The sequence below is a fragment of the Heloderma suspectum genome, chromosome 4 (genome assembly GCF_057233095.1).
Source record: "Heloderma suspectum isolate Gila_16-S chromosome 4, 16-S_ref, whole genome shotgun sequence".
In the NCBI taxonomy this organism is placed as follows: Eukaryota; Metazoa; Chordata; class Lepidosauria; order Squamata; family Helodermatidae; genus Heloderma; species Heloderma suspectum.
The window spans coordinates 203,948,089-203,972,053 of record NC_139461.1 but is presented as its reverse complement, the minus strand read 5'-3'; the positions used below and the strand labels follow the sequence as shown (position 1 = coordinate 203,972,053).

The 23,965-nt window shown below is 41.0% G+C and overlaps 1 protein-coding gene across 1 annotated transcript in view; it reads right to left on the bottom strand.

Annotated features, from left to right (window-relative positions):
* Positions 1-1,136: 1,136 nt before the first annotated feature.
* The window catches only part of COL24A1 (collagen type XXIV alpha 1 chain), a 223,565-nt gene continuing 200,736 nt past the window's right edge, over positions 1,137-23,965 (bottom strand). Inside the window, exons 53-60 of the mRNA XM_084852036.1 lie at positions 23,412-23,447; positions 11,831-11,866; positions 11,705-11,731; positions 10,329-10,394; positions 8,312-8,480; positions 6,593-6,702; positions 4,972-5,187; positions 1,137-2,222 (exon numbers count right to left, since the gene is read on the bottom strand). Of these exons, the coding sequence (XP_084708162.1) occupies positions 2,076-2,222; positions 4,972-5,187; positions 6,593-6,702; positions 8,312-8,480; positions 10,329-10,394; positions 11,705-11,731; positions 11,831-11,866; positions 23,412-23,447 (807 nt within the window). The 3' untranslated portion in view covers positions 1,137-2,075. The remainder of the gene's footprint in view (positions 2,223-4,971; positions 5,188-6,592; positions 6,703-8,311; positions 8,481-10,328; positions 10,395-11,704; positions 11,732-11,830; positions 11,867-23,411; positions 23,448-23,965) is intronic.

Sequence of the window (23,965 nt, the reverse complement as noted above, 5' to 3'; positions counted from 1 at the left end):
GCATTCAGAATGACTCTGGCATTCAGGGGACAAGCCTCATTGACTACAATGGGAGATACTTCTGAGTAGACACTAGTTAGTTTGTGCTGGGAAACACAGGGACAAGAAACACCCCTTGACTGGGGTCAAATGCGGGGGTTCAGCCCACAACAACTATACTGCAGAGAACCCAACTTAAGGAAAAGAATCAGACTTTAAGCAGTCTCAGGAAATCCGTTTTTTCCGTGATGAAGCTTCGGGGTGGCTGCTGGATGACCACATCATCATGTATCCCTAATGACTTCCAAACACAGCCAGCTCAGAGTAAATCACTCATGGAGATACCCTCAAAGTTGGGGAAGGCTTAAGTCACTTTAGATTCCTGCTGTGGTTTACTATATTTAGGGTAAAATAATTTATAATGGATAGAGACAGTTTAAAATGAATCCCATTTTGGGAATCCCATTTTAATCCCATTAAAATGAATTTCAAATACAAGAATAATAATTGGCTTGAATATTGGTGACAACTGAGACTGGTATCTCTCAAGAGCTCAATCCAGCAGGATTGGATCCTGTTGGATTGTGCTCAGTCCTCCATTTCAGAGCTTGGAGCTCTTGGAGCCCTCTGTCTGTCCTAAGCCTTTCCTGGCATGGCAGGAAGACTGACTCCTTCCTAAATGCATTTTGAGCTAGATGGGTTCAGAGGCCAACCCAGCTCTCCTACCTTTCTGGGGGTAGAGCTAGGAACAGAGAGACTTGTGGATCCAGTGAATCCATGTCCTCCTCCCACCCTGACCATCAGCACACCTCATTTCTACCCTCTCCATTCTCTTCTGAGGTCTCAATAACACATGGAAAACAGCAAACCACTGGAGTTTTTTATGGCAGCTGAGGGGGTAGAGGAAAATCCATAATTCTATATCCTCCTCCGCAGTTGTAGCTCTGTCTACAGCCATGGAGGAGATCGCAGCATCCTAAGCTCCTCAGGGATCTCCTGGAAGCCATAGGATTGCCCTCTTAGGAACTCTTTAAGAGGAAGTTGTTAGAGAGTATTTTCGATAGCTCAATAGAGGAAAAGTCTTTGAGTTGAAATTAATATACTTGTGAAATGGTGTACTGGGACAAAAACATAGAACTCCCAAGAGGCTGATGTAATTAAGATTATTATAATTTAATAGCCATTTAAATATATGCTGTTTTAATGTTTCTAACAGTTACAAAATATTTACACAATACATCATTGTAGACGGCCTTGGATAGTTGAGGTCTTTAACTAACATCCAAAAATGTTTAAAAGACTACTGAATGTAGCCCTTCTACAACTACAAAATCCTGTTCTTTCTATAAGCACCAGATACAATGTTCTGCCTCATGTACCACTTCCATGTCTACAGACAGAAACATTTTAAACAAGATCTTCACATAAATAATGTTTTCACTCATAATGATGTGACCAATTTTTTTAAGATACAAGTTTATACTGAAAAGTTATCTTGATGTTACCAGCACATACCTCCTGAAAAAAGTAATGAAAAAGGAACCAAATACCCTTGACTAAGGCCACACACACTTTGTGTTATACAGAGAGCACCAGGCAACACAAATAAGAAACACGTAAGAGGTAGTGTATCATCGGTAAGATTTCTGTGTCCGTAAAGGACTGTAATACAACTTAAGTGTTTAAGGAAAATATTTATTTTATGGTGGCATAACTCACTGTCATAAAAGTATAATACAAGCTATTGCACATTTGGGAGCATTAGCCAGGATCGCTCCGCAGTACTGCATTCCTCCACCATTCCTCCACTGTCCTGGACAGTGCTGTTAAGAACACTTCAGAAGATTTTCCATATATGTGTATATTTTTCAGTTCCAGAGAATAATATAAAAAGCACCAATCAAAAATTAAATACTTTATTAATATTGTCAAGGTCTCTTTAAAAAAACAATTTCTCCTTCTTAGGAGGAAGTCTTTTTCTTCCTGAGATTCTTTTAAAAATTACCAACATTTTCTTTTTAGTTCTTCTTTAGTTTTGTAATCATTCCTTGCAGCAACTCCATGCTGACATGAGAAAGCCAACTCCATTCAGAAGCCTAGAGAAAACACACTGAACCACTTTCTATGTAGCGCTGTTGTCCTTGTTTGAGATGAGCAAATTTATGCACTTGAACAACTGGAAGCTGATTGGTGTCTTGAGTATGAAAAAGGAATTGGGTTTTATGCCAGCTGCCATCTTGACTCTGCAATGCATATGACAGGAGTGTTAATTAAAGCATATTAATAAGCAACTTCAATGCACAGACAGGTTTTAATTTTGCCTAGCCTTTAGAGAGAAAAACAACAACAAAAGAGCATAGCTTAAAACATTTTTATTTCTTCTCCCAGGGATTCAAGGCAGGAAAGAACATGGGATATCCCAGTGGTTCTCATCTAGGCACTCATACCAGACCCAGAGTATGGGTGCTTCCAGATGAGCCTTTTATTGTGAAATCACCCTGCCTCATTCATAGAATTTTATGGGATATCCAGGTATTGTCATCTTCCATTTGTAAACCTCCTGTGCTTTCCCACTGCTGCTTCTATCTTTTTTCTTCCCACAGAAAATCAATTAAGGAGGAAGAAATGGAATACTGCACAATGCCTTTTAACTAGTAACACTAGGATCCTCCCATCAGGAAGCACCGTTGGTTACATTCAACAAGATGGCTGCATCATTTTCCTTCTGATCATTCCCTAGGTCTACATATTAATGCATAAAGGATTTATTACTTTATTATTTCCTAGTGTCGTGGAGAAAACAGCAGCTTGGAGCCAATCCAACAAGGATTTGAAATGTGGACAGATCTAGATCCTTTTCCCATAGTGCACTCAGTTCTCAGAACACCCTTCAAAAAAGCTATTAGAGTAAAAGCTGCATCTTATATACCTCAAAATTGAAAAACTATTACCTTGCACAAACTATAAAATAGAAAAGCAGTGTCTCAGACTGAAGAGGGGTTTGAAAGTCTTGAAGTTTGCAGTCACTCCTATTTTGCCCAAACAGTCAAAGTTGTGAGTGCAGTGGAGGCAGCTGAAAAGTAAAATCCCTGCAGAGAGGGATCTGTGAGATTCTGCAGGAAATTTCTACACTACATTTCCTACAGAAAGAGAGAGATCTCAGAGAATCTCACAGAAAAATTGCACTTCTCACTAGCCTTACACTGCGTATCTTATATTCTTTGATATCACCAACCTGCATTCACTAGAGTTTTATAAATAGCCAATATGATTTCATGGATAGAGGGCTGGACTGAGAAGATCTGGGTTCAACTCCCTATGAAATTCACTGGGTGACCCTGAGCTAATTAGTATCACTCTACCTGACCTACCTCACAGGATAAAATGGAATAGTCTTGAGCACACTTTCCTGAGCTGATTGGAGGAAGGGGGGAATAGAAATGTAATAAATAATAAATGTAAGGCCTGTGGGTGGAAAATGCTAGAAATCTAAGCAAATGGAAAATGCTGATTTGGTAGCATTTCAGCACCTACTCTGCACAGCTTCCAGTTCTTTAACTTCTTGTCATCCTGCCATCTATCGGCACACTGAGGTCAGTGAGAGTTACACAGAACAAATGATGACAGGACCAGATCATGTGTAAATGGATACTTCTTGGCTCTCTTAAACAAAAACATGAAGTATTTGGAGTGCAACATCTTGTTCATACACCAGAGGTGATCCAATACTCATTGGAAAGAAATGAGTTCTTCCAAGTTTCCATGACATAGTCCTAAACATTCTGACTTAAAAAAAAAAACCTTTCCATTTCTATCACTGTCGTTTAGAACATGGGTGGCCTATTTTTGGTAAAGATGCACAAGTGGTACAAGCAGTAGGCATTTATGGCACCTGGAGAATGGGGTAGAAGGGCTCATGAATAGTCAGGTGTGCGTTCCTGTTTATCTCTTCTATGCAGCACTGCTGTTTGCTCTCTAGCAGAGGCAAAACCATCACAAGTTACCAGAGGATGGATGTGATTGTGTATGTGTGTGTGTGGCGGTGAGAGACAGAGAAAGAGAGCACGTGCAGAAGTACTGTAGCATATGCCATCTCTAAATTTGAATTTGACCTGGATGCTTATTTTTTCCCATTCAGCCATTGCCAGTCCTGGAACCCAAGATAAAAATGGGGTAGCTGGGAAATATTTTCTGACCTGGTTCGCACAGTGAAACAACCTATGGTTTGTTAACTATGGGTTGTTTGGGAGTGTGTGGGAGTAAGCAAGTGTTCTGGCTTTTGACCTCTCATCTGCTTCCTGTGCACTAAACAACCCAGGGAAAAAGATGGGAAATTAGGACACTAGACTTCTAATTAAGAACATCAAGGTTAATAACTCTTAGACTCAGTTCGCATGTAATTACAATCCATGGGTTGTTTAACTCATGGGTTGTCGGGGCTGTGTATCAGTGAGCACACTGCCTCCTGCCCACTTGCCGCTTACACTTCGCATCCGTTTTAGAAAACAACCCAGGAATGCCCTCTTCCTGGGTTGTTCAGCATGAGTTGTGAACCTGGAACTCTGGGTTGTTGAGGGGGAAACAACCCAGAGTTTTAACCCAACAATGGCAGCACGCTCACTCGCTCCCACTTGGCCTCAACCAACCATGGGTTAATTAATTAATTAAAGACCCATGCGAACCGGGTCTTAGGTATCTAGAGTCTGATGTTAAAAGAAAGAATAGTTTCTGTGCACCATCACAGTTGTTCTTAGCTTTTGGACAGTTCCCAAGTTTTAACATGGTATGTATAGTACATTTATGTGTTTGTATGTGTGAGGGGTGGTAACAGCACTCTTTATGAAATAAAATCAGCTTCACTGATGAAGAATCTCAACTTAGATGTTACGTTAGTGGGAAAAATAAATATCTAGAGCTTGAACGCGACCTATATTAATTCAAACTAAACGCTACGTTCACTGTAAAGTTTAATAACGCCAGTAGATGGTTTACCATGCATTCATCCAGAAGCACTTTTGGTTCAAGCGGTGTGTTTGCTTCAAACATTTGACCATTCCATCCTTTGAAACTGACGGAGGGTCTTTGAGCACGTAGTTCATTGGTTCCCCACACTGGGGTGTTTAGACAGTGAACTGTGATAGAATGGATTGCTTCTGAACTCAGTAAATGAAGAAAGTTCATCTGCACTTTTCCAATGCCAAACTCCAACTGTTTAAGCAAAACACACATTATTACAGTAAGTAAGATTGTAGTTCATAGCCATAAAGCATGACGAACCCATGCAGTTTAGAAATACCTTTCAAATGCTTCATAAACATTTATTTCCACTGGTATAACAAACTATTGACATTTCATCTGTTAAAGTAAACTATTTAGATAACCTATGCATACTACTCTTCACAGAAATATGTCCATATAAAAAAGGTTTACACAATATAAATATGGGTAGGAAGCTGACAACATGCAGTTTATAATGTGAATGGGGAAAAATAAGATTACAGTCCTTGAAACAATGCCAGTTCTTCAAGATGTCATTCCCATGTGGCTCCTACTTATGGTCTCATGCTGACACTCAGCTTGAATTTCCACTGTTTCTTCAGCTGAGATCAACAGGTCCTATGCATTAACCTGTATGTCCGAGGGTGTAACACCGTTTTAAGGCCACTCCCATCTTTTCTTTCTTTTTTCCCACTAAATCCACCAAATATTTTTGGGAGCCAGGATACAGTGACACATTGAACAACAGACGTTACTGAATGACAGCTATTGCTGTATTAATAATTAAGGTTTTGTTCTCTGTGTAACCTGAGATCTTAAAACATGATAAGTTCCTAACTTAATTAAGGGTGCAAACTTATTCTTGCTTATTTGCGATTACTCTGTGGGACTTACCTCTGAGTAAATATGTGTATGATTGGCAGGCTGCAAATCTACAAGAACCTTTTGGATTTCAGTTTTAAGAGTTATAAGGATAAGTCAAGGATAAGAAGAGTTTACTATTATATTATTAGTCAGAAACACTTATTTTTTCCTTTTATTTTTCTTTGAACATCCAGCTTAAGGAATAGGCACTTAACTCATGGCCAAACAACTTATTACATTGTAGCTGCATGTAACCTTAGTCCCATAGTCCCATGTCTACTACAAAGTTCCCTGCCCATCAGCTACTTTTATCTCTCCTAGTTTTCTGAATCCTGCGGAGGAAAAAAAAGCTTGGGGGAGAAGGTTTTTCAAGACAGAAGAAGCTGGTGGAAGAAGTATTAAGCACAGCTTTCCCCACTTCTTCTCTGTTGCAAAGCACCCTCCCATGAGGGTGCTTTGCAGTGGTGAAGGGATCATCAGGCTGATGTTGAATATGGATACAACATAATGTGTTTGGTTCCTAAAGTTTGCATATGGCATTATTAATCCTTGTGGGCCCTAATGAAGAATTTTAGTTTATTCTGTGAACCTTTTTCCAGATGGACCAACTCAGTTACTTCCTCTTTATCCAATGTAACAAAGACCCTCAAAGTCTTCCAGCTCTTACAAGCCTACAACTAAGTTGGGTAAAAAAGACAAAAGTAGAAACAAAAAGATGATAATGCAGTTGTTACAGAAGACAACAATATACCTTTGTCACAGATACAGGTGATAAACATGTCTGGCCACCAGCAGTGAAATTACAGAAAACCTCAATGGCATCAGAAGGACATCCAATATTTGGATCAATCCAGTATTTTCCTAACAATTGAGAAGTAAAAGACAGAAGAATTAAAAGGGTTGTACAAATATGTTTTGAAAGTACAGCAAATTTTCGCTTCACACTATGTGCAAGCTAGCTCAGTCCTGCAATAGTGGCAGCAGATGCAGCTAGGGCTGGACCTTGGGGCCAAAGTCCAGGGCCCCACAGCCTCTCAAACAACCACCCAGAGAGTGGCAGGTGATGGGGGCACTGGCAAATAGGCTATGCGTCACCACTAGGGCTGATGCTGCTCACTGCAGCTTCCTTATTTCTAAAAACATTCTATAGTCTTGTGGTACATGGGGTGGGGAGAGGCAGGGGCAGCTAGGCATGTAAATGGTTACAGATGTTCATTTTAGTATTTTGCTTTAAAAATAAACTAAGGTAGTGCTTATTCCCTAGTAAAGGTGTTTAGTGTCAGGGCAGCGTAAGCAATCTCATTTTTTTTCCTGTAGTCATGATGCTGATATGGTGAAGTGGTTTATGGTGCTATATTGCACATGCTCATAATTTTTCTTTCTTTCTTTCTTTTTTAAATCAAACAGATTGGAAAACAGGCTTTGGGTTTTTTTGCTCTAACGTATCAAGAATGTAGAAGTAGTTGTCAAGCACAGAATGGCAGTGGTGGGGGAGTGAAGAGAAATGTTAGCTGTGTGCTTTGCAACTGAGGTAAGAATACACATGGCCACCTAAAGTCCCCCTCTGGTAAGACCATTAAGGCAGCAATCCTATTGGGATAGGCAGCCACCTCCGAGCTCAGAGGCAACCACTTATCCAATGCAGGGCAGGCGGAGTGCGAAGGGGCACAACACTTTGGAGCAAGGGGCGGGGAGGGTAGACAATGCATAGGAAGCGTCGTACCAGCTCTTCTGAGGTCCCCTCCCCTCCCCCGGGAATGCACCCTTTCTCCCACTCTGCGCTGCTCTTACGAGTGTGGAGCTCAGGAAATCCACACAACCTATGGGGGGGGGGCAGGGAGGCAAGTTTCTGGGAATCGACTTTGGAGCATGGGCTCCAAGTTCAATTCCCCAAAACCAAATAATCCTATGGCCATCCAGCCGCTGTCTAGCAGCCATAGGATTACACCCTAAGATTACACTCTAAAATGACCTAGTTGTACCACTGAAGAAATCCATACAGATCTATGGTGGAGACCCTTCCAGCATGCAAGCAATACCTCACACTGGCCAAGTACAGCCAGCTAGACTTTAAAAAAAAGTACTGTAGATGTGTGGCCCATTGCTACAGACAAGGTGCACACATCCATTGAAGAATTTTTCAAATGCATGTATAACACACACAACTAACACTTCACAACACTACCATAATTCCTCAACTAAAGTAATGTTTGTGCAATGCCTCAGTGTTTGGTTAAAAAACCAAGTGTCCAATTTTGTGCCACTCGCTTTGATATATCTCTGAACGCTGAACATAGCAGAAGGTTAAAGTGAAGATTTTGCTTTGGTATATGGATACAAGGATGAAAATTTGTCACAATTAAGGCTTGTTTTTAAAAGGTCATCTATATGCAGTCTTCTTTAGAAATCAGTAGTTGGTAACAAGTTATATGATTTATTTCAGAGAAATTAATGTCACTGGAGGACTTACCATCAGACACCTTGCGTTCACAGTTAAGCAAATCCCTGCAGATACGTGCTGGGTTATCTCGAGTTCCCAGAGGGTTCTTGATACTATGCAATAAATTGCTAAGATAATGTAGTGTTTTGAATATCTCGGCACTGTGATCCAGTAATGTTACTTCTGTATTCTGGTAACGCTGCCAAGAAAAAAAATATTGACAATGTATGGTACCTCAAATAAATGCCATAGCACTACTAGGACATGGCCAAAACACAAAGCTGGGTTTTCAGACAACATATTTGTCTGATATGTCTGATATATGAAATATATCACATATATTTATGAGATATATTGAAACAAAGAAGGTGACAGTGAGGTAAAAATTATGCAATAAAGAAAGAAGGAGTTCTTTTTAAGTGAAAGGGAATTCTCAATACACAGAAAAGATAATATAGGCTTGCTACAAAAAATGTAAGAAAAGTGCTTCCAAACCATCAAAGTGAATTTCAACTGTATTTTTGCCTTTGCAAGATGGTCCTGCAAGTCCTAATTCAAAGGCAACAGCATGATATCCAGCCCACATATAATGGAGCAGGGGAGGAGAGAGGATAACACTGCTGCAGTAAATAGCCATACTGCTTTTTCTTAAAAAAGGAAAGAACAACAATGATCATGGAAGATGTGCATTCCATTGCTGGAGAGGAAGAGAGTATGTGAGAATTGAAGAATTACTGTAAGCCCTAAAATTTATGGGTAGAAGGTTGCCTTTACTAACTTCTGCCACTTTTTCAAATGGTAGTTGAGTGTTCTTGTGATGGACTGTAACACTGAAGGGTCATTAATAAATAGCTTTAAATAAATCATCAAAACTGTAAAAAGGTCAGAAAGTGGCTCAGTCAGGAAAATAGAATTTTCTCAGTGATAAAATCTTGTCGCTTGATTGCTGACAAAATGTGATATCCTTGCAACAGAAGTTCTACTTCGGAGAAAAACATTTGAATCCTACACAACAAATTACTGACACCACCAGGGCTATGTGAACAACAACAACAACAACCGATTGAGTGGAAATGTCCTAAGAAAAGCACAGTACATTGTTTTACTGAGTACTGATTCTCAAGCTCCAGCCCCACAAACAAAACAGTGATATAATGTGTGTTTCAAATTAATGTAAGAACGTAAAAAAGAGCTCTGATGAATCACACCAAAGGCCTACCTAGCCCAGCGTTCTGTTCCCACACTGGCCAACCAAATGCCTATGGGAAGCCCGCAAGCAAGACACGAATATGCTAGCAACATCCCTGTCATGTTTCCCAGCAACTGGTGTTCATAGGCATACCTCCTCTGACGCTACAGGTAATGTATAGCCATCATGACTAGTAGCCACTGATAGCCTTATCCTCCATTAATTTGTCAAATCCCCCTTTTAAAGCCATCCAAGTTGGTAGCCATCACTACATCTTGTGATAGCAAATCCCAGAGTTTAGCTAGGTGCTGTTTGAAGAAGTACTTCCTTTTGTCTGAGCTGATTTCCCATGATTCAGCTTAACTGGATGACCCCAACTGTACTATGAGATAGGAAGGAAAATGACTCCCTCTCCACTGTCTCCACACCATGCATAATTTTATAGACCTCCATCCTGTCCCTTTCCCCTGTGCTCACGTTTTTCTAAGCTAAAAAAGCCCCCATCTTTCCTTAAGGGAAGTTTTTCCCCCTTAATCATTTTGGTTACCCTTTCCTGCACCTGTTCCAGCTATCCAATATCATTTCTGAGGTATGGTGACCCCAACTGTACACAGTATTTCAAGTGACTTGATGTCAAGGTAGTCTACTGTTTCATAATATTTTGAGTATTTTGGCCAAAGTCCTCAGAGACTTACAAAAAATATTCTCTTGCACTTTACTGTTCATTGTTTTTCCATTCCAAGCAGTATGATATTTGTTAATGTGTGGTAAATAAAATCTTTGTAAAAATGTACTTCTTATCCTTGAAATTATAATGCACATACATAATATGCCAACCAAAAATGCAAATGTTATTACCTCCATCTGTAATGCAGCATTTGATTCAATCAAGGCTTGAATAGCAGCATTGATGTCAATTTGCTTCTGTATATGATAAAACATTTTCATATCAGCAGAATAGTTGAGCAATAGAACCGTAACATTAATTAAACAGATTTTTCAGGACTTGCTACAGAATTAAAACACTACTTGCTAAAGACTGGGGAGCTACTAATCACAAGTATCCAGAGGCTGTCAGAGAAACCTACGTTTTCTATAATTTTTCAGGCAATCAATGTTAAAGGCATGTCTGCAACTTCCACTATTGTCATTATATGATGCAGCAGAGGTGAGAGGTAGTTCATGACCAGGTTTGGATAACACGCTCGTCGTAGGTTTGTTGTGCAGGCGCCATTTTTTATATGCAAACCCTGCTCGGGGGTTGTCATGTTGTGTGAACCCAGCAAGTGTGGGTTAGGTGAGGGTTAAACAACCTTCACATAATCCATGGTTTGTTTTTGAGTTATGCAAAGGTTGTTTATCCTTCATTTACCTTACACATGCTGGGTTCACATGACACAACATCAAAATGGCGGCCACACACACCCTGTACACACCACAGCCTCACTGTGGTTTAAATAATCCACAGTGGGCTGTTGTGTAATGCAAACAGCCCCCATGCCTTGTAATGCAGGGTCTGTCCATAAAGTACATCAGGAAACCGAGAGGGAAGGTACTATGTGCAAAAAACACCAGGAAGGAAAAGATCCCAAAGCACCATTGAGTTTGGTCTATGGTAATTGGTTAATTCATAGAAGCATAGAATCACAGAATCATAGGGTTGGAAGGGGCTTACAAGACCACTGAGTCCAACCACCTGCTCAGTGCAGGAAGCCTGATTCCCAGGCGGTCTCCCATCCAAGTACTAACCAGGGCTGACCCTGCTTAGCTTCTGAGATCAGATGAGATAGGGCGCATCCTGCCCTTTGCTCATTGTCCAAATCTCTGCTCTATGTGTTTTGAGACGAAGTCTCTTCTTCAGGAGCAATTAATCCGTTGGTCAAGCTTGCTTCTATTTCCATAGGAACTAGTCTGTTCTATTGGCTATCCGACAGAACAGCCAACAACCGGCTGTAAGCTGATAGAACAGACTAGTTCCTATGGAAATAGAAGCAAGGTTGACCAAGAGATTAATTGCTCCTGAAGAAGAGACTTCATCTCGAAACATGTAGAGCAGAGCATTTTAGAGATTTGGACAATAATAAACAATTATCATAGACCACAATTAGTGGTGCTTTGGGATCTTTTCCATAAAGTATGTCACACATTAAGGGTGATGATGGCTGATCTGTTATAGACATAGTTTTATATATACACATAAGAGATATTCTAGTCTTATAACATATGCAACTCACCCTTGGTCCGGGTGCCCCTGGTGGACCCTAGAAAGAAGGAGAAAGAAAGAAAACAGAAATGAGATATTACATAAGCCTGTTTTTATAAAATCATGTCTATTTTAAAATAACTTCTTATTTGCTTACAGGTAGACCTGGATGACCTCGTGGTCCTTGAGGGCCCTGAATAAAAAGAGATGATAAAAATGCATGAAATATAGTTGAATTTTCTTTTTTAGTTTCCATATACCACTTTGAATGAAATGTAATTTACAAAAAAAGCTTAAAAGTTTAATGTGTATATTAAACTAGTTATAAAATGGACCAGGATGACAAGGGCTATTCTCTACTAGTTGTGACCCACACAAAGATTTCTCAGTACACTGTAGAGTCTGTAGAGTAGACCATTTGTCTGAGTTCCTGAAAGTGCCGGCTGTGTATTTTTTAAGTGAGTCTGTATACTTTAAAAAAACTGAATAAGCTTCCTGTCAAAGGTGCCAGCCCAATATGACTGGATAATTGACGTTCTCTTGTTTATCCAGTCACCCCTTACAGTATTTAGGGGGCATTTAGAAATGATTAAATAAAGGGTTTAAGCATGTGACAGACATGAGCAACAATATTAATTCCCAATCAACCAACTTGTTTGTCTGTAACAGATTCATTTATTAAAATGCTTATTATTAATTTTTTAGCCATGTAGGAACCATTGTAGATATGAGCCTTAATGCAAACTGTATGCAAGTCTATTTTAGAACACTAAACAAGCATGCCATGTACAGTATAGAAGCAAAAGTTCCTCAAGTCATATCTGCACAGTTACCTAGGGATGGATCTTGCTTGATTGCTTTTGAAAGGTAAAGTTGCACTGCCATTGCATAAAGGGGTAAGATTTTGAGGGTATATTCTTTTTCTTAAGCATATTAAGCTGTGGTTGATATTAACTCTTAAAGAGGTATCATGTGGAAAGACGCCTCCCTGTGGCTGTAATGGTCACTGGTGCCCAAAGCAGCTATACGCAGTCATGCATTCCTTAAGATCCCTCTTCCAGGCCTCACTTCATCCCATGCTTTAGGTAAGTACAGAGTTGTTGCTGCTCATTCCCCCACATCATATTGTAGTGCTGTTTTGTTTTGCTGAAAGGAACAAGGGAATCCTTGGGTACTTCCAGAGGGGAGGCTCCTAGCACTAATAAATAATTGCTCTTCTGCTGCAAGCTACAAAATAGAATTGCAACTTACTTTTCACACTACTGGGAGAGAGCTTCAGCTATTGGGCGGTATAGAAATGGAATGAATGAATGAATGTGCTTTTTCTGTGCATACATCCCAGTTTGGTTTGGCTGATTGCTCAAAGTTGTTTTTAGATATATGTTGTCTCTGTGTATACTATCTGTGGGCTTTTTATGTTTTTAAATTTTACATATTGTATTTTTAATGTTTTTAACCTTTGTAACCCACACAGAGAGCTTTGGGGTGGGGTGGGTATAGAAATGTAATAAATAGTAATAATAATATGCTCCATTCACACCAGAGTTCTTAGCACTACACGTCCCTCTTTTTTAAGAGATTTGGCTTTGACCAGAAGATGTCATGTGGGTTGTGACATCAGGCAGCTGTAGCTATCATAGCTCAGCTGATGTTCACTATAGCCTTTGTAGTTGGTGCCATTTTTAGCACCCATTGTTTAAAAACTGGGCAACCTCTTTTCTGTCAAGCGTTGATTCCCTCGCGGGTAATCTGTCAGAGGCTTCATGTCAGTAGTGGCCAGGGCCACAAGATCCAGGGTCATGATAAGCCCTTTTCTCTTTCTGCCTCCCATTTCTCTCTCTCTCCTTCTTTCTTCCCACCTGCCAGGGAAGAGACAGACTGCTCTTGCCAGAAGTCTGAAATGATTGTGTGCAGGGGACTTTTGCAGTTAGGCTGAGTCTGCATGCAGTTGGGCCAAGGGTGTTATAGTGCAATATCCCTATTGCTATGTAATATATAATGCTATATATTGGTGATATATATATATATATATAAAGATTTTTAAAAAAAACTCTTTCCAATTGCCACCACTTTAACAAGGTGGTTAATGGTGGTGCCGGAAAGGATTTTATTTTTTAAATTACGATTATTATTATAATCATTTTCCAGCTGCACTGCCTGCCAGTCCATGTCCAGGCCTGATTAAAAGTGCTGGTATTAATATTCAAAGCCCTGAATGGCTTGGGGCCAGGTTATCTGAAGGATTGTCTCCTCCCATATGTAACTGCCAGCTTAAGATCATCTTCAAGGGTTCTTCTCCTGGAGCCCCTGCCAAAGGAAGCCAGGCAGGTAGCTACCAGGAAGAGGGCCTTTTCTGCTGTGGCACCCTGGTGGTAGAATGAGCTCCCCAGAGAGGTTTGCTTGGCACCTATGTTGTGCTCTTTCAGGCACCAGGTAAAGACCTTTTTATTTTCCCAGCATTGTAGCGTTATAGTCTTTTAACTTTGCTCTTTTAAATCCGTTACTGTATTTTAAATCTCTGCATTGCTGCTAGGTTTTATTCTGCTTTTATTTTTATACTGTAGTTTTAAGCTTTTATATTTTGTACCGTTTTTATTATGCAATGAATATGGACTTGAGCACACTCCGGGAGAGAGCGCAAGACAGGAAGGCCTGGCGTGCTGTGGTCCATGGGATCACGAAGAGTCGGAGACGACTGAACGACTGAACAACAACAACAACAACCGTTTTTATTCTGTACTTTGTGGTTTTAAGTTTTGTGAACTGCCCAGAGAGCTTTGGCAATTGGGTGGTATAGAAATGTAATAAATAAATAAGTTATAGGGGCATAGTGTTATACCCTTATAACGCTGTAATACTTTCCCTTTAAAGTAGCATTATAGGGCTATAGTTCGGTAACATTACAATGCTAATTTAAAATAGGAGCTATGGTAGGTTCACATGGCCTATAGGTCACTGCCCAAAACAAAATCACCCCTCTTAAAAAGAAAAAAGAAGTGGCACTAAGAACATCAATACCTATCCTCCCCCATCCCCTGCCGTCAGATTTTCTGTGTTAAGAAAAAAGACAGAATCAACAGTGGCAAAAACAGGCCGATTTATTTATTTATTTATTCATTCATTCATTTCATTTCTCTACCGCCCAATAGCCGAATAGCCGATTGCAAATGGCATGTCAAATGTGAGGGAGGGAGCAATCCTATGGCTGCTAGACAGTTGCTAGACGGCTACAGAATATCTTGTTTTCTGGAGAACTGACCTCTGAGGCAGCGCAGAACAGCCCTGTCCTCCATGCTCGCAAGAGGGGGCGTTGTGGGGTGGGGGGCAGAAATGCCTGTACGACACATCCAATGTGTCATACAGCAGCCTCCTTCCCCACTCAGCCCTCCCCTGGCTACACAGCCTCAATCGGCTGTCTAGCTGAAAATGCAGGGCAGGAGGAGCACGGAGGGAACGATCCCCTCCGTGCTTCTCCTGCCCTGCATTGGATAGGTGGTCGCCTCCAAGTTTGGAGGCAGCTGCCTATCTGGATAGGATTGTGCCCTAAATGAGTTATGGTGACTGCACAATAAACACCTCATCTGGAAGCAGCTCTTGCCCCAGCTGTAGTTCTTTATCTCTACCAAAGCATAGCAAGGCACTGTATTGCCAAGTGTAAGCAACCAGCAACAATCCTCTCCTTGTTCAGAGTGTGGGTGGAGAGAGGACTGAAAAGGAAATCTTAGGACACAGGTGTATGGGGATAGGCAGCCGCTGCAGCCACTGGAAGGCTTCTTTACATATACTGCCTTATTCAGAAGTGAATGAAAGGGGCATAGACTTTAATAATTTACATTAGTTATGCTTACACGGTTGAGCTGCAGAGAACATACTGGAAATCTGGAAAACACTTTTATAAAACTTCTTTTTTCTGACTCAAAACTTAGGCTGCTACATGGATTAAACTAAGTTTAGAATGTTCCCCTGCTATGTGCAGAATCGCCCTTACAAATCTGCTTAAATTCTACTGTGATCAAAGGAAAAGTCATTGGAGAAGTAACATATAACTCAATTCCCTAATAACAAAAACACAGAATAAAATTAACCTCATAAGCAATTAATTTAACAGCTAGCACAAAGGATCAAAGGCCAAAACCTTTTTTCCTTCTGAGATTTTAAAACCCTGATCCTACAGACATCTTAACAGATACGTTTAACTTTAGATGTGTCACATCTTTTATCAATAAAATGTTAACACCTAATAAGAAACAGGTGGATTAATCTTAGATGTATCTTTTCTCTAACAGTAATGCTCTCAAAACTATTGAATTTAAAAGCTAGAAGATTTATGATGTGTGTGTTGGGAAATACCTTTGGCATATTCTGAATGTTCATTTCATTATTACATTTGTATCCCATCTTTCAGCCTACCAGAGCCACTCCCCCAGTAGCAATATTAAAAAGCTTCATCTTATGTTTTAAAAGAATAGGCCAGCTAAAAATCAGAAATGCACTTTGCCACATTTTTCCTGTGCCCCCCATATTCGATTCGCTCACATTCCAAATCATGATATACTTCAGTGTGAATGGACAAGATGGGAGGAAGCGGCAATTATGTTTCTGATATTTCATGGTGCTATATGGATCCTTTGGGTTCACTGTGAATGTGTATGACCTATAAGTAGGAAATGCTTATTTAGTAGCATTTAAAAACCCATTTTATAGAAGACCAGTCCTTAAAACCATCTCCAGGATTGTCTAATGATAGCAGGTTGTATCCAGATTTAATTATACTTAGAGGAGACCCACTGAAATCAATGGGACTTAAGTGAGTCAGTGGAACTTAAGTCCTATTAATTTCAGTGGGTATACTCTAAGGCTGTCTTCACATCTGGCATTTTATTCCACTACAAACTGTTCCTTTTGATTCCTGATCCTTTCTGGGATTTAGACTGGCCCTGTATACAGGAATCTGTCCTTCTGCATTATATCTTTTAATGGATGGGCACAGCTGCACAGAACAATCAGGACAGAAGGGGGCTGCTGGCTCCATACCCCTCCCCTGATCATTGGTCCCTGTAACATGATTGATGGCTCTGCCCCATCCCTCCACTCCTCCATAGCAGGAGGGAAGTCAGAAGTGATCTGGGTAGGGGGCTATGGGAGCTGATCCCCTTCTTCCTCCAAGGGAGAGAGTCTTCTCAGTGGCTTACCCTGAGGTTGCTGGCGCTGCTGGTCCTTCTCTGCTAAATATGTCAGTGTGTGATGGAATTAAATGCAGTATATTGCTTGCACTACTGAGTTTGAAGGGTATACCGATTTCCGGGTTCCCAACTACAGAAGTAAGAAATCTACAAACGGACTTGTATACAGTCAATGCACCAAGCCATCCCAAGCAGCCCCCAGCCACTTCATGGGGACACCTTCTTCATTAGACCCCACTTGCTTTCCCCGCCCCCCCCCCCACACTGTTGTTGCTATTTCCCCGTATTCTGGCTTCCCAACAACCCTCAAGGTGGGCTAGAAGAAGAGATAGTGGCTGGCTAGGTGGGAGGGAGTACTATGGAAAACCACCTCAGCATTATTGCCTTATCTAAAACAGCTCCACACCCCAAAGGGAAACTATTAAAAATGACCATTCCAAGCTCTGCATGATGAATTTATTCAGGGGAGGAGAAAAGGCACTTTTAATACCCATTGAAATCCTAACTGTCAAGCTTTCCTCCTGCATGGCTGAGAAAGGAGACTTCCCCATCACCTGGGAGGAAAGAAGCCCATCAAACTGGTGAGCAAAAGAAGAAGCCGTCAATGAAGTCAATGGGAGGGGGAAGTTCCAAGTAAATGCTTTGAAGGGGATGCACTTCTATGCATGCCTACTCAAAAGCAAGTCACACAGATATCGATGGCCCTTACTCCCAGGAATGGAAAGCCTTACAGCCAATGAGTTTACTCAGAAGTAGGCATTGCTGTGTTCAAGTGGATCCTGGAGCCCATAGTGGAATGGGAAAGAGGCAGAAGCAATCACTGGAAGCCCTGTCAGTGACATGCCCCCACCACGAATTTGTTGTCATGACAATGTTATTCAGCATTGTCCAGCAACACCCCCCAGCACACACCCACACAAAGTGGGACAAAGCACTAAAGGGGAAATACACAGCAGGGAGGAAATGGCGATTTCAGTCACCAGCAAAGAAAATGCCGGGTTTTCCCTGTTCTCACATAACACAGAAAGAGGTAGCGGAAGTTGTGAGATAGCAGCAGCAGAGGAGCAGCATCATCTAATGATCCCATGAAAACCAGTGATTAAAGAAGAACGATCCTGCTAAAAAACTCAGGCCAGAGTGTGACATCTGAATCTAACTCATATTAATTATTCTCAAATTTAGGGCCAATTTGGATAGGGGGGTCGTTTTTGCATTTACATACATGGATAAATATACTATGAACACTGCTGAAAGTTCATACTGTGGTGCTGGAGAAGACTCTTACGAGTCCCCTGGACTGCAAGGAGGTCAAATCAGTCAATCCTAAAGGAAATCAACCCTGAGTGCTCATTGGAAGGACAGATAATGAAGCTGAAGCTCCAATATTTTGGCCACCTAATGCGAAGAGAAAACTCTCTGGAAAAGACCCTGATGCTGGGAAAGACTGAAGGCAAAAGGAGAAGGGGACGGCAGAGGATGAGATGGCTAGATAGCATCACGGATGCAATGAATATGAACTTGAGCACGCTCCGGGAGAGAGCGCAGGACAGGAAGGCCTGGCGTGCTATGGTCCATGGGGTCACGAAGAGTCGGACACGACTGAACGACTGAACAACAACAACTGCTGAAAGATGGTCCAAATGTACATACAAGCCTGTGAAATACAGAACTCCACATTGGTCCTGGAATTAAATGTTCTTGCCAGGAATTTGGGAGAATTTGCACAATACAGTTATCCCTGTCTGCTAAAACATAACATCTTTGGGTTGCTTCTGGCAAGATATTTCCATCAATGCATTTTGGGAAAGCCCATTTATTTATTACCTTTCTAACCTATCGTTCCTTCAAGGAGCTGCTCCTTACAAAACCCCATGGGGTAGATTAAGCAGAGAGGTAGTGAGTTTTATGACTGAGTGGAGATTTCAACCTGAATCTCATCAGTCCTAGTCTAACACTCTGACTACACAATACTGTCTCTCTATAACCTTTCATATACAGGAGCAATCACAAGCTGTGTGACTTTCTAATACTAAGGCGGTCAAGGGCAGGTCTGAGATACACCTCTTGCAAATCTCCTGAGACCTCCACTGTAGTTCACACACCTCATACTTGTGGAAGACATTTCCAGAAATATAGAAATCCAAAATCACAATGGTATCTGTCACCATTTTGTGACATTTTTTTATTTGGGTTTCCAAAATGTGACTAGAGACATTATCATGCTCTAAGCCTCTCTTAACTGGGCATTAGAGATACATGATACATGCTGGTTTGAAACTCAACATTAAAAAAACTAAGATCATGGCATCTGGCCCTATCACTTCCTGGCATATAGAAGGGGAAGAAATGGAAACAGTGACAGATTTTACTTTCTTGGGCTCCAAGATCACCGCAGACGGTGACTGTAGCCATGAAATTAAAAGACGCTTGCTCCTTGGGAGCACAAAACGTTCCCTTGAGATCTCCGATTTTCTTGAAGAGATCTCTAGTCTTTCCCATTCTGTTGTTTTCCTCGATTTCTTTGCATTATTCATTTAAGAAGGCCTTCTTGTCTCTCCTTGCTATTCTCTGGAACTCTGCATTCAGTTGGGTATATCTTCCCCTTTCTCCCTTGCTTTTCGCTTCCCTTCTTTCCTCAGCTACTTGTAAAGCCTCATCAGACAGCCACTTGGCTTTCTTGCATTTCTTTTTCTTTGGGATGGATTGAGTTGCTGCCTCCTGAACAATGTTACGGACCTCCGTCCATCGTTCCTCAGGCACTCTGTCTATCAGGTCTAATCCCTGAAATCTATTCCTCACCTCCACTGTATATTCATCAGGGATATGATTTAGGTCATACCTGGATGATTTAGTGGTTTTCCCTACGTTCTTCAATTTAAGCTGAAATTTTGCAAGAAGCAGCTCATGATCTGAGCCACAGTCAGCTCCAGGTCTTGTTTTGACTGACCATATAGAGCTTCTCCATCTTTGCCTGCAAAGGACATAATCAATCTGATTTCAGTATTGACCATCTGGTGATGTCCATGTGTAGAGTCGCCCCTTGTGCTGTTGGAAAAGAGTGTTTGCTATGATCAGCGTGTTCTCTTGACAGAACTCTTATTAGCCTTTGTCCTGCTTCATTTTGTACACCAAGGCCATGCTTGCCTGTTATCCCGGGGATTTCTTGACTTCCTACTTTAGCATTCCAATCCCCTATGATGAAGAGGACATCTTTTTTTGGTGTTAGTTCTAGAAGGTGTTGTAGGTCTTCATAGAACCGATCAACCTCAGCTTCTTCGGCCTCAGTGGTTGGGGCATAGACTTGAATTACTGTGATGTTGAATGGATTGCCTTGGATTCGTACTGAGATCATTCTATCGTTTTTGAGATTGTACCCCAGTACTGCTTTTCCCACCCTTTTATTGACTATGAGTGCTACTCCATTTCTTCTAAGGGATTCTTGCTCACAGTAGTAGATATAATGGTCACCTGAATTAAATTTGCCCATGCTTGTCCATTGTAGTTCACTGATTCCCAAGATGTCAATGTTCCATCTTGCCATCTCATGTTTGACCACCTCCAGCTTACCTTGATTCATTGATCTTACATTCCAGGTTCCTAAACAATATTGTTCTTTACAGCATCGGATTTTCTTTTCACCACCAGACACATCCACAGCTGAGTGTCCTTTCGGCTTTGGCCCAGCCACTTCACTCTTTCTGGCGCTACTTGGAAATACCCTCTGCTCTCCCCCAGTAGTATATTGGACACCTTCTGACCTGAGGGGCTCATCTTCCGGCGTCATATCTTTTAGCCTTGTGATACGTTCCATGGGGTTTTCTTGGCAAGAATACTGGAGTGGGTTGCCATTTCCTTCTCCAGTGGACCACATTTTGTCAGAACTCTCCGCCATGACCTGTCCATCTTGGGTGGCCCTGCACGGCATAGCTTATGGCTTCACTGAGTTACGCAAGCCCCTTCACCACAACAAGGCAGTGATCCATGAAGGGGTCTGTGAATATAGTTGGAAATAAAGCTTCCTCCTGGCTGTAAAGGTGAAACTAACTGCTTTGTGCCGCCAACAAGTTATATACCCCTTTTCTGACAAGTGTTTCATGCAATGAATTAATGATGGAAGGAAACAGCTAACTGCCAGTGGTGGAGAATTTCAAAGATGAAAAGAGTAATTAAATGACACATAGATGCCTATTTTCCACTGAAGCTCCCTGGAAATGTCCATTAACTAGAAGCTGAGTGTTTATGTCACAGTAATATACAGTAATGTAGACTATAAGGCCAAAAAAAAAGTGCCTTCAGAAACTGAACATCCAAAAGAAAATTAAGAGCCTAAGGTTACAATTCTAATTACACGTACTATGAAGTAAGTACCACTGAACACAGCAGGACTTGCTTTTGGTAAATATGCATAAGATTATGCTGCATGTAATATGTTTGCTGTTGAAAATGCAACCAATACCTATCACAGAAACCAGCAACTGTTTTGAAAGTTTGCCACGAACTTGAAAGCTCTTAGGACCAGCCTACTGTGGACCCTTGTGCGAGAAAGACTTGGAAGGCAGCAGGGGGTGGGTGGGGGAGGATACCTATTATATCTAGCACAGTCCTCAAATATGTCTGATATTTGCTTTGATATCAAGTAATAAATAGCTGCATGGATTTAGGATTGAGGATGACAGTTCTGACATAGGAAAAATATGTACTGTTTGGTCTGTGTTAGCCCAATACTCAATGCTAAAAGAAATCTTAATAAAGTCACTTTACTAAGGTTGGCCCAAGACAATTTGCTGATCCAAGCATCTGCACCATGATCTGAGATGTGCACCCCATGATCCCTTTTAATGCCCCACAAGTCTTGAACTGCACTCTAGCTTCATTGCTACTGAAAAGCAACAGCTTAGATTGCTTGTACAGTTGGGCTAGTGTTGATCTTTAGTGCATTTGGAACAGAGTTCAGGATTAGACCAATGCAGGTATCATTTCGTGAATGCATTGTAAACCACTATCTGAAATACTTTTTCAACAGAATAGCAGTATTACTACACCATACCTACAAACACAGCTCAGCAGCACTACTGCTGATGTCTCATGGAACTTCAGTGGTTTGCTAGGACATCACGATAAGCTTACATGTACTATATACTGTATCCTTCACAAAGTCTCAAACATTTGAGGCGCCTACTTATTTACGTGAGAAGGCAATCATATGATGGTATCAAAGCTGTTCATGCTCTGCGGAGTTTGGCAAATTCAGTTGCTACCTGAGGAGTGTCATTCCTCAGTGGGGTCATTCTGTTACTTCCATCGGGGAACTGAGAGGAGGGTGATTCCCCCCCACCTCCTGCATGCCCTCAAAATTAGTTCTGGAGGGCTGGGAAACCCTCCAGAGCAGATTTTCTGGAAGCATGGAGGGCTGCAGGGGTGAGGAAAGAAGGAGGACGTCCTGTCCCACTAGTGGACCTGACACTGGATTTAACCCCGAGACATTTACAGTTTTATATGATACTTTGCATACTCCAGTTCACAGTATGCAAAATATATTGATGAAAGTGTATTGAGGGCATGTGGGCTACAGAAATTAGCCTCTCTCTGCACCATGTCTACTACAGACAAGCGTGCAAATATTAATGTACATCTAGTTTACAGGATTTGATTCTGCATTGTAATGGAAATAACCACAGTATCATGGGGCATGCCTATTACAATGCCATATTATTTGATACAAGTTTACCTGTCATGGCTTCCCCTAAAGAATCCTAGGGACTGTAGATTTTCTGAGGCTGCTGAGGGTTTCCTATTAGAGATTCCTAGTTCCACTCACAGAACAACATTTCGCAAGGTTTTCTAGGGAGAGGGGAAGCCACTTGTACATCCATAGAAATGATGTTTGTATGAAGTGGGGTAGAGTGATAACATTCTGAACTATTCCTGGCTCAAAAGGAAAAAATCTCACTCCCTAGTGCAGTCACAAGGCTGCAGGAAGAGCCATAGCTCAGTGGTATGCTGTACATGCAGAAGATTCCATACTTAATCCTTGGCACCTCCAATTAGGGCTGAGAAAGACTCCTGTCCATAACTCCAGAGGGCTGCTGCCTGTCAGTGTGGACAATACTGATCTAGATGAATTAGTTAGACTTGGTATAAGACAGCTTCCCATAGTTCTAGATTTCCTTCATTTGAGCAGTTCCAAAAATGAAAAAAAAATTCTGCCCATAATTTTAAAAGACAAGGAATAAGTAAAATAGTGCCTGACCAAAGGTATGTTTGTAAGGGGTCTGTGGACACAAAATCACCCAAATATTCTAACAGCATGCTTTCCATATACTGTGCATCTGTCCCTTTTTGTGCTCCAATGAACCAACACTGCAACAAAGGGAAAAATGTTATTTATTCAAAATCTGTACTCAAAGTCACTCTCTTAAGCAATTTGAGACCATGGTGGTAGAGGCTCTTGTAAAACCTGAAAGCTTCTCACAGACCTCTGCTAAATAGCCATCCAACCACACACACACACACACACACACACACACACACATTATGAACTCTGTTTTCACTTACGATTTCACCTCTGGATCCCTTTTCACCCCTGGGTCCCTGGGGGAAAAAAAGAGGTATGTTAATCCTGTGTGTCCTTAGTCACTTGCTTTCAGTCACTAGTGAGACATGGAGCTTACAGACATTTCAATGTTTATATGAAAAATCACATTCATATTGGCTTATATGCACGAACATTTACAGGAGGGAATTGGCTTTTTGTACTACAGGAAAATGAATGTTAATAACTTTGTAAAAACACAACACTCAATACCTTATGTTTTTAATGAGCTTTATACAATCAATAAAAGCCTGCAAGGGGTTCACAATAAAAACAATGAACTGCTCAGTTATTAATAAACCATTCATTTATCTCCGAGCATATCCATAAATAATATAAACCTAATTTATAAATTATACTTGTGCTTGGCTTTTTCTTTAGCATGTCTTAATTTAATTTACAGCTCACTATAATCTGATTTGCTATGCCTTGTTATGCCATATTTATACCATAAAATATAGTGAATCATAGTCACTCCAGAGAAGAATTTCAAAGCCTTCTTTTACAATGTGAATAG